This window comes from Lepidothrix coronata, unplaced genomic scaffold, assembly GCF_001604755.1.
Source record: "Lepidothrix coronata isolate B3197 unplaced genomic scaffold, Lepidothrix_coronata-1.0 Scaffold101, whole genome shotgun sequence".
Lineage (NCBI taxonomy): Eukaryota > Metazoa > Chordata > Aves > Passeriformes > Pipridae > Lepidothrix > Lepidothrix coronata.
In genome coordinates, this window is record NW_016690281.1 from 1,149,911 (window position 1) to 1,160,541 (window position 10,631).

Below are 10,631 nucleotides of genomic sequence, written 5' to 3' on the forward strand. Positions count from 1 at the left end.
GGGGGGGGGGGGGGGGGGGGGGTCGGGCTCTGCTCCCAGGGAACAAGGGACAGGAGGAAAGGGAACGGCCTCAGGTTGTGCCAGGGTAGGTTAAGGTTGGATGTTGGGAAAATTCCTTCACAGAAAGGACTGTCCAGCCCTGGCACAGCTGCCCAGGGCAGCGGTGGAGTCCCCGTCCCTGGAGGGATTTAAAAGCCCTGTGGATGTGGCACTTGGGGACATGGCTGGCTTTGGCAGTGCTGGGGGAATGGTCGGACTTGATGATCTGAGAGGGCTTTTCCAACCCGAACAATTCTGTGACTCCCCTAATCACATGTAACTGCCAGCTCTTCCCACTCTGTTCAGCTCCAGGTCCTTTGCCAAGGGCACACACAGCTCTGGCTCCAGAGTGGCTGAAGAGGAAGGGCCTGAGGGCAGTGGGCATCACCTGGATGGGAGGTACAGGAAGGCAGCTGGGGACAAAGGTGACACCAAGCTCACAGGACTGACTCAAGAATACAGAGAGCTTGTTTTCATGTTGCAGATGAGCAGACACCCATCAGAGATGCCAGACAGAGGGGACAGCTCTGCTGCAGCCAGCAGTGCCCCACAGAGCAGAGCCAGGGAGGCAGGGAAGAGTGCACAGGGCACGGGCTGGATTGGACCCCAGCACCCTGCCAGGCACAGCGGGCAACAGCTCTGCCACCTTGGAAAGGGCCCAGCCCACGCAGCGCTGAGCAGGCACCGTTCCCTCCCTCACCAGTTATTGTTCTTCCCTCCCCATCGCTCACTTACCTCCCAACACTTCAATCCCATCGCCTTTGTCAGTGTCGCTGGCTTTTAATTGAAATTCCTCAGACATCTCCTCATCAGCACAGCCCATCAACTAGTTTTGTGTGGGAAGTCATTGTTTTCTCTCTGCAGCTGGGAAAGTTAAATTCCAGCGTTTTGCTGGGAGACTGCTTTTGTCTCTTCCCTTTCTTACATTGCCAAGCCCGATCTTACATTGCAACCTCCTTCCTTTGTCTGGATATTTCATTTTCCATCTCTCTTCCACACAGTCCCTCTGGTTCCATCTCAGGCTCCTCCACTTCCCTGGTCCATCCTTAGTGGGAGCTCCCACTTGCAGCTCCCTCCAGCCTCTCATTGCCAATGTTTTCCTGCAAAGAACCCTGGAGGTTTGGAGAGCCCAGCCTGTTACTAAGTCTTTGTTTCTTGGTGTTCAAATCCATAATAGCTCCACATAAGGGTTTGGACACCAGGGAGCTGGGCAGATACTGAGGTGTCAGCACGTGCAGCCCAGGGGCAGAGCTTGAGCACTCCTTCCCCCACCAAACCGCCCCCGTTAGCCCATTCTTCAAAGGGTAAAGCCAAGTGAAGAAACCACCAGCACTCACAACCTTGGCAGTGTTCGAGAGGAGGACCCAAGCTGGGCCAAGACATCACTTCCATGGGCAGCAGGAGGATGGGATGGGGGGTCTGTCCCCAGTGCCAAGCCAAGGGGGCTCGGTCCCCTCCTCCAGAGCAGAGCAAGAGTCCTTTGCTGTAACACTGGCTGTCTTGGGCTCAGGCTGGTAAACGAGACATGGGGCACAGCTTCCCCCTCTGCCCTGCTCCAGGACTGGCACCCTGGGATTACCCAGGGCATGGCACAGCACTGGGAAGTGGCAGCAGCTCCTGGGGCTGAGCAGGACACAGTGCAGCTCTGACACTGTAAAACACAATGAACCCCAGCAAACACCCCTTGCACCTGAAGGCTTTTGCTCCCTGCAGGTCAGTCCCACATCCCACTGGAACACAGGACCTTGGCATGTCCTCCAGCACTGGCATGTCCCCACGGGCATCCCGAGGGAGCCATGGTGCTGCTCTGGCCCCCACCATCCCATGCACAACAGGGTGATCGTGCCAGGTCCTAATGAGGCTGCACTGGGCTGAGGCCAGGAAATTAATTTTCCTTGTGCCAAGACCAGCACGAGCCGAGGTTTCAGGAGCAGAGGGCTGAGCACACAGTCACCCACAAAGGCTTTCGGATGGGATGAGGAACTGGATGTCCAAAGGGTCTTTGAAACACATCCTACAGAGATAGAGGAAGGGCAGACCACGTGCCTGGCCTCCCAAATATGAGATATTTGCGGGCTGTTTGGTATATTTTAGATGCTTTTCAAACATGCCTCAGAAGCATCAAATATTTTAGGAATATAATGTCTCAGCCTGAAAATATCTGAGGTATTTTGTAGCCGTACAGAGGCACGTCCTGAGGCAGGGAAGGGTTAGAGTGTGGTTGTGGTTTCAAAAGCAAGGGGATAAATGTCACAGGTGCCTCTGTTATCTGTGCACACTCAGCTGTTTCCATCCCAGAGAGTTTCACACCAGTCAGGCCACAGCTGGAGCACAATCCCAGCCAGTGGCCCCAAGCCTGGCACTGCCTCTGGAGCCACCACAGCAGAGCCCAAGGGACTGGAGCAAATAACTCCCCGAAAACCTTCATCTTTGGAAATCAGTTCGGCACTGCAGAGCTCGAGAGCTCCCACGGGCCAGCCCTGGGATGTGAGCAGTGCTCTGGGGCCTTGTAAAACAATAAACAGCAGTAATGAGTGAGCGTGGAAATGTGCAGAGGCTCATAAAGCTGCTGCTCCAGAGAACAAGTCACCCCTAAGGGCCAGCTGGGAAGAAGCTCCCGCTGGAGCATCACTGCTGGTGCTGGGCTCGCTGGCCCTGGGGCAGCACCAGGTGAGGGTCTGCTCCGAGGGCAGATGCCATGGGAGGACAGGGAAATCCACCCCCTGAGTGAGACAGGGGGCTGGGGAGCAGCAGGACTGTCTGTGTCAGGAGCTGAGCTCCTGCTTGCCAGGGGAGCTGCAGACGTGCCCACAGCGTGCTCACAGCTCACCAGAGCTACCTGGGGGCAGGCGGCTGAGGAGACACGGGGGGACCCATCAGCCTGAGGATCAACAGCTGCTGTCTTTCTGCTCCTCCTCTGACACACCTGACGTGACATTCCCAATCTGAGCCATCAGCCAGTGGTGCTGCTCCAGGTAACTAACAATCTGGGGGATGATGGCAATACAGCTTTGAGTTTTGATGCTCTTTGTTAATGTTTTCCATGGAAGGCTGGACATTTCCTCTTAGCAAGGCACCGGTAAGTTTGGGCAGTTAGTTTTTATTTCAAGATGACAACGTGTGAGCAGTATGGCCAGCCTGGATCCGGCCAGGCACTTCCAGGCACTCTAATTCCTCCTAATTTCTAATCTAACCCTGCCCTCTGTCAGTGGGAAGCCACTCCCCCTTGTCCTTTAAAAGCCGTGTGAATGTGGCACTTGGGGACATGGGCTAACGGTGGCTTTGGCAGTGCTGGGGGAACGGTTGGACTCGATGGTCTTGGAGGGCTTTTCCAACCTAATGGATTCTATGATTCCATGATTTTAGGGCGCGTTGCATCCTTTTCGCGGTTTCTATCCCGGCGGCGGTGCTAGAGGGCGCCTGGAGTCCGCGAACCGGCACCGAGGGCCGGGCACAGCGGTGAGGGGCCGAGCCCGCCGGGTCCCGCACGGCTCGGGGGGCCCGGGGGAGCCCCTGGGTCTGCCTGCGGCCATCTGGGTGGGCGATTAGAGCGGGGGAATGGAAATATGGGCGGGGAGCAGGAGCCAGGACTGGTGATGGAGATGGTCCTCGTGGGGGTCATTCCCCAAGTACCACAGCATCAATCCCAGGGCAGTGGCAGAGTCCCCGTCCCTGGAGGGATTTAAAAGCCGTGTGGACATGGCACTAGGGGACATGGATTAGTGGTGGCCTTGGTGATGCTGGGGGAATGGTTGGACTCAGTGGTCTTGGAGATCTTTTCCAGCCTAAACAATTCCACGATTCTATGATCATGAAAGCGAGGGGGACACAAAATGCAGCCACAGAGTAACACACTGCAGAGATAGGAACAGCCACTTCCTCCCAGGAGAAACAGAGATCATGACCTCCTCTGGGATACTTCTATTCCATACCTAGTGGGAGAGCTCTCTCCCCACGACATCAGCTGAGGACAAGCTGTGCTCCTTCCATCAGGTGAGAGTTCTTCTAAGCAGAGAAATAACAGCCATACATGAATACAGCTACAAGGGACCTCAGGTCATGGCAAGGGAGCGGAGAGGTCAAGAGAGGCATTTTTCCTGCCTTTTTCAAGCTGCACACAAGATACAGTGGATGCATGTTGCTGGAGGCAGAAGGATCCTGTCCTGGCTCAGCCATCCTGGCTGCAATCCCATCTCCATCTGCACAGAGCTTCCCCATGAACACGCCTAGGCAACAAGGTGTCCCCAGCAGCTGCTCATGGACCTGCACTGGGCGCTGCAGGCGTGAGCCAGTGTTCAGTGCACTGAAGAGGGGGTGCCTCGGGGTTTGGGGCACACAGTGGGGTTCCACGGCTGTCTGGGTACTGCTGAAACCATCTGTGGTGGTTCTGGGATCTGGCTGGAGGGCCTGGAGGCAGCAGTGACATTCCCAGCCAGCCACAGCTCCGTCACGTTCTGCTGACCACAGAGGATCTGCCCATGTGCTGGGTGCACTCGTGCAGGGCTGGAGGGATGGGGGAATTAACACCCTCTTGGTTGGGGTTTGAATTCTGCTGCAAGTAAACAGTGTTGAGAAACTCTCCAGTTCCTTGCCAGTGGGAGGAACCAGCAGAATCCCTTCCCCACAACGAGCCATTCCCAGCCTCGCAGTGAGCAGCAGCCTCCCAGCCCCAGAGTACATTTTCCACTTCCATCATTTTCTGCAGTTACTGCTCTCCCATCATAACTCAGCGACAAGACCTTCCTCCAAGATCAAAAATCGTGACTCAATGTGAACAAATGATTCTGTTGCTGCTGTGTCGAGGTTTGCTGTCTCCTTGCCCACTCACTCACGTACTTCCTTGCTCGTTGCCCTCGTTACAGCTTGGCAGCCCTGGCTTTTCAGGGTCAGCCCTTAACTTCATTCCATCGGCTGGATTCCATTAGCCAGCTAGTCTGCTGATTGCAATCCACACACAGAATATTTTCTCCTTACTGTTATCTGAAAAAATATGGGCATCAGTACAGAAAAAAAGAAAAAAAAAACACCACCCAAAAAAAGCAATTCACATTTGAGGGAGCGGAAATAAATACATTGTAGTCACATGAGGAAATAGTAACTGCAGGGCTATTTTGGGCACAATACATCATGCAAAGGATGATGTGTCTTTCAAGCAGATTTCAAGCCTAAAAGGCACAAAATGTTTTTGGAAAGTAAATTCCCACACACATTAAGCACCATGCCAAGGAGTGGGATCAGATGCTGTCAGACTTTATATTTCAGAGTTTGAATATGGGAAGCCGAGGCCCCAGTTAGTTTCTTCATGGAGAAGGTTGTTAAACACTGAAATGGACTGCTCAGGGAGGTGGTGGAGTCCCCAGCCCTGGAGGTGTTCAAGAAACAACTGATGTGGCACTCAGTGCTCTGGGCTGGGGGACAAGGTGAAGATTGATGAAAGGTTGGACTTGGTGATCTTGGAGGTCCTTTCCAAACTTTTGTCTCTGAGGTAAAGGAACAATGCCTGTGTTTGTTGCTCACAGGAGCTGAGTGTGCAGGACAATCACAGCCATCAAGTGGCACATGCTGAAACTCATGACCTGGCCCCACCATGAGTGTATCCTCGTGGAATGACTCAGTGAGGGCATCCTACACAGACACAGAGACGAGGTTTAGGCAAGTCCAACCCACTGAGAGAGGCAAACCTGCCCCCCAGGCCCTCCTCTCTCCAGGTCTGTTCTCAGCAGAGGAGAAGGGGGGGTAGCAGGCTCTGAGGCTCCACTCCTTCCTCTGGTCCCACCCCAAACAATTGTTCTTGCTCCCTGCTGCTCTCACTCCTCGGGTGCTTGCAGACAGTGAGCATGTCTCTCTCCTACCCCTTTTTGTTTTGGTTTCTCCCTCGAAAGCTGCCAGGCAGAGTTCCTGAGCCCACTGATTGCCAGGGCCCTACTGCCACAGTCCCTGCTGCAGTGTCCGGGTGGCAGCTCCTCGGCACACTCACCATGGGAGCACTGGGAATGCCAGGAGCACACGAGGGAGCAGCAAAAGCTGGCAGAGGCACGGGGTGCAGCTCTGAGGGGAGGCTGGACAGAAGGCAGCCCTGCTTGGCTGTGCAAGCTGCTTCAGACCAGTACCAAGCACCTCTCACCCTGGCACTGGGGCATGGGCTGTTCAAGGGGAGCAGCCTCTGTGGTGGGTGACCCATCTTTTTGGGGAGGGACAGCCCTTCTCACAGGGGTGCTCTCCAGGCAGCTCTTCCAGAGGTTTTCCTATCGACAGTAATTGCTGGAACAGCCATGACTGAACAGACTGTGGGCTCAGCTTTGCCCATGGGCAGTTCTGAGGCTCCAGTGGATGCTGGCATTCCTGGTGCCAAAGCTGACCTGGGGAGATTTGCTGCACTGAACTTCAGTGTTACATAGGAATGTTTTCAGGGTGTGAATGGTTGCAAGAATTAATGGAATTGCATAAATGAAGGGCAAGATTTTCCTGTCCCCATTTAGCAAAAAACCTGCTGAAAGTGTTGTCTGGATCAACAAATCTCAGGAGAACCAGTTCAAAAGCAGCTTCTCCCATGTTTTATTTCAGCTTTCTCATATCTTCCCCTCGGTGGAGGGCCAGGGCCATGTTCCATATGTCCCATCACACTGTAACGAGGCACATGTGAAAGACCAACAAATTAGGGTGGGAAATTATCAGCTGTCACACCTATCCACTGCTTCCAAACAGGCTGGGGATGGTTTTGGGGACATGCCCTGTGTAATGATACTTCCTTTCATTGTATGGAGATTTTATTTTAGTTATATCCTTCAATCACTTTAAACTAGAAGCAGTTCAGATCCCCGAGGAGCCACGGTGGAATGATGGGATTGACCTCACCAGGTGTGAGCCAGGGCCAGTGCCTGGGCCAGTGTGGGGTGTGAGTGGCACTGAAACCTGATGGATTTGCTGTTTAATGGTAAAAAAAAAAAATGCACTGAAAAGTACCTGACTTGTTCTTCCTCCGTCTCCAAGGTACCTCTGTACTGTAGGTGTGTAAAGCACTCCACAACCTGAGCTCTTACTGGATCCCACAGCCCCTGGGAACGGGCACCAGCCACGGGAACCGGGTGCCAAGGGCCTTCAGGAAGGGCTCAGGGGGGTGTTGGTGCTCCCGTCTGTCCATTGCCCTGTGTGCCCAGGTGGGGAAGCCCCCCTGGCATTGTGAGACACCCCACCCCCCCGCCATCTCCAGCACAGTTCTATCCTGCATCGCCTGCCCTGCCCAGTTTCTGAGATGCCCCTCATCGGGATAATCCTTGTTTCCCGGGATGTCCATGTTCCCCGGGATGTCGCTGCTCCCCGGGATGCTCCTGTCCTCAGGATGCTCGTGTTCCCCGGGATGTTCCTGCCTCCTGGGACCTCCGTGTCCCACGGAATCCTCCTGCTTCGGGGACCCCCTTCTCCAGGGATCCCCCTGCCCCCGGGACACCCGTTCCCCACGGATCCCCCTGCTCCCGGGATGCCTCTGCCCCGCCAGGGACACTCATCCCCCGGGACCTTCTGCTCCAGGAATCCCCCCGTTCCCGGGACACCTCTGTCCCCCGAGACCCCCGTGCCCCTTGCGGCACCGCTTCCCCACGGGATTCTCCTGCTCCCGCGACCGCCGTGCCCCCGGGACACCCCACCCCCGCGGGACTCTCCTGCCTCCGGGACCTCCTGCGCCCGGGACGTCCCTATCCCGCGGGACCCCCCGTGTCCCCCCGGCCGGCCGGCGCGGGAGCCCCGCGGTGCGGAGCGGATCGGAGCGGAGCGGGGGCGGCCCGGGCGGGCGCGGGGCTGGAGCGGGGCTGGAGCGTGCGCCGCGTTTCCGCCGGGCGGGAGGCGGAGCGGGGGCGGCCGCGGGCCGGGCGGAGCAGCAGAGCCGAGCGGCGCCGGGCCGGGCCGGGGCTGTCAGCGCGGCGAGCGGAGCCCCAGCGGGCCGGGCCATGGCGGGCGGGCGCTGAGCCGGCCGAGCCCGGCCGAGCCCCGGGGCAGCGGCGCGCCGGGGCCATGCCATGCCCGTAGGGAGAGATGCCTTTGGGAAATGGAGACACTGGATCACAGCGCAAACATGGCGCCCCCGCGGCGCGGCTGCCGCTGCCGGGCTGGTGCCTGCTCTGCTCGCTGCTGTGCGGGGGCATCGCGGCCGGCCCGGCCCCCGCCTGCCGGCCCTGCGCCCCGGGCTGTGCCTGCGCCGCGCCCGCCTGCGCCGTCAACTGCTCGGCCCGCGGCGTGGAGCGCCCGGGGCCCGCCGTGCCCGCCGCCGCCACCGCGCTGTGAGTACCGCGGGCACCGGGGCGGCACCGCCGGGGGGACGGAGAGTGGGCACCGGGACGGAGCGCGGGCACCGGGACGGAAAGCGGGCACCGGGATGGAAAGCGGGCACCGGGATGGAAAGCGGGCACCGGGATGGAAAGCGGGCACCAGGACGGAGCTCGGGCACTGGGATGGACAGCGGGCACCGGCCCGGCCCCGCCGCCGCTCGGTGCCCGCGGAGCCCCCGCGGGGGATGCGCGGACCCGCAGCCCGAGCCGCCTCCCCGGGGTTCAGCCCAGACCCAGGGCGGGATAACCCCGCGTGTCCCGAAAGGGACAGCCCGGCGGGGCCGTGGGGGGATGGAGCGGGAGGTTCTGTGCGCGGAGTTTTGGTTTCTGGGGGAATGCGGGAGGTTCTGTGCGCGGAGTTTTGATTTCTGGGGGAATGCGGGAGGTTCTGTGCGCGGAGTTTTGATTTCTGGGGGAATGCGGGAGGTTCTGTGCCCGAAGTTTTGGTTTTGGAAGTTCTGGGGGAATGCAGGAAGTTCTGTGCCCGAAGTTCGAATTCAGAGGTTCTAGGGGATGGCAGGAGGTTTTCTGCGCGGAGTTTGATGTCTGGGGGAATGCAGGAGGTTCTGTGCTTTGAGTTTTGATTTCTGAGGCCCTTGGGGAGTGGCAGGAAAGGGGTGTTGGGGAAATGAGCAGTTGGATGTGGGTTAAATGCTGTTAACAGAAAATTCAAAGGACCCAACTAAAAAGTTCAAATAAACATTTGCCCGTGGAAGCGCTGGGATGGGATGACAGATGTGTGTGTATTCAGATGCTGGTTTTGTTGTTTTGGGAAGATCAGTCAGGAAGATCAGTGAAGGGGCACTGGAATGGTCCACGTGCACAGTCACTGAAGTAAAGTTACTGTATGACGCAAAAACAGACATAAGGGAGAAGTTTGGGTTTGAACCTAAATTTGTGTTCTGTAGGAAGCAACTTTTCAGTTCTTGACGAGACAAAAGCATCAAGTGATTCATATAAGAGAGATGATGTGGGGCCCAGCGCAATAGATAAATCTCACATGAACTTACTTCTGCTGGTATTTCACTACATTAAGGGTCTGCTTTTCTCTTTGCATATTCTTGACTAAGTTTCCACTTCTTAGTGTCAATACAGAGATACTGTAGAAGTTGTAGAGCACCACATTAAACATAAATTGTAGGTTTTGCAGGATGTGTCTGGAAATGCACATCTCTAAATCCAGCAAGCAAGGTATTTTCCAGCTCTTTTTTTACAAGATATATTTAGACTTTTCCAAACAAACCAGCCATTGTTTGTCGCAGAAAGTCCCTAACTGGGAAAGACTGGTTTTTATTAAGGAGTTTCTGGGTTTGTGTTATCTGATGTTGGTTAGAGATGGGGAACTGCAGCTCCCGAGGCTGTGACAGAGGTGGAATGTGCCAGCCCATTGCTGGTCACTGTAGAGCAGCCTCCTGAAGGCTGTGGTGATCTGTCCTTCATTTGGCTTTTTGTTATTGCTGTTCAGAGGCGCTGAGTTGTAAAACTCTCAAAACGTTTTGGATTAGATGCTGTTGTGTAATGACAAATGGAAGCTGGACATAAATCTCCTGCAAAAACATGGGACAGGGAAACCTACTGAAGCGATGGATGGTGTTACTGATCTGCCTCTGATTCCGAGGGAGAAGCGTTTGTGTATGGCACTGCCGAGAGCAGTGGAAGGGAGGAGCTGAGGGATGGCTGTCTTTGGAATTAAGACCATAGGGTCATCTTTGTCAGGCAGCACATCATCTTGTGTGTGCAGTCAGCTGAAAATGTGGGCTGGTACCGTTCTCATGGCTGGTGGAAGATGTGAAGTGGGTTTCCTTTAAATTTACTGCCCTGTTTGACCTCCTGTTTTTGGCAAAGAAGGCAGGTGTACTTACACCTTTGTAATTTCCATGAAGGATTTACAGTTTCATTTCTGTTGGGGTGAGAGGGGCTCTGGCTCATGGCACAGTGAGGTTACACAAGCGGCTTTGTCTATTAATTTCATGTTCCCTTTATTGAACACTGACAGATAAATAATATTTTTAATGATTGCTGCCTGTTCTCTCATTAGAGGAAAACTTTTCTTTTTTTAATATCTCAACAAAACCTTTTTTTAAAAAATTAATTATTCTGAAATGAAGGCAGCCTTTAAGAAGGCCAAGTTCAGAAAATTTCCAGCGCCAAAGCTCCCGGACCCTGTGGCGTGTGTGCTCACAGCTGCTCTCAGCAGTGCCATTCCGTTCCTCGAGCTGTAGAAGTAAGGCCTAGGCATGAATTCCCCCCGTGTTTGATGTTTTAGCTGTA

General features: G+C 55.5%; 1 protein-coding gene across 1 annotated transcript; it reads left to right on the forward strand.

Annotated features, from left to right (window-relative positions):
- The first annotated feature begins 7,325 nt into the window (after positions 1–7,325).
- Positions 7,326–8,000, forward strand: LOC108501297 (basic proline-rich protein-like). Its single transcript, XM_017823036.1, has one exon. The coding sequence runs from the start codon at positions 7,326–7,328 to the stop codon at positions 7,998–8,000; it is 675 nt and encodes a 224-aa protein (XP_017678525.1).
- Positions 8,001–10,631: the final 2,631 nt, after the last annotated feature.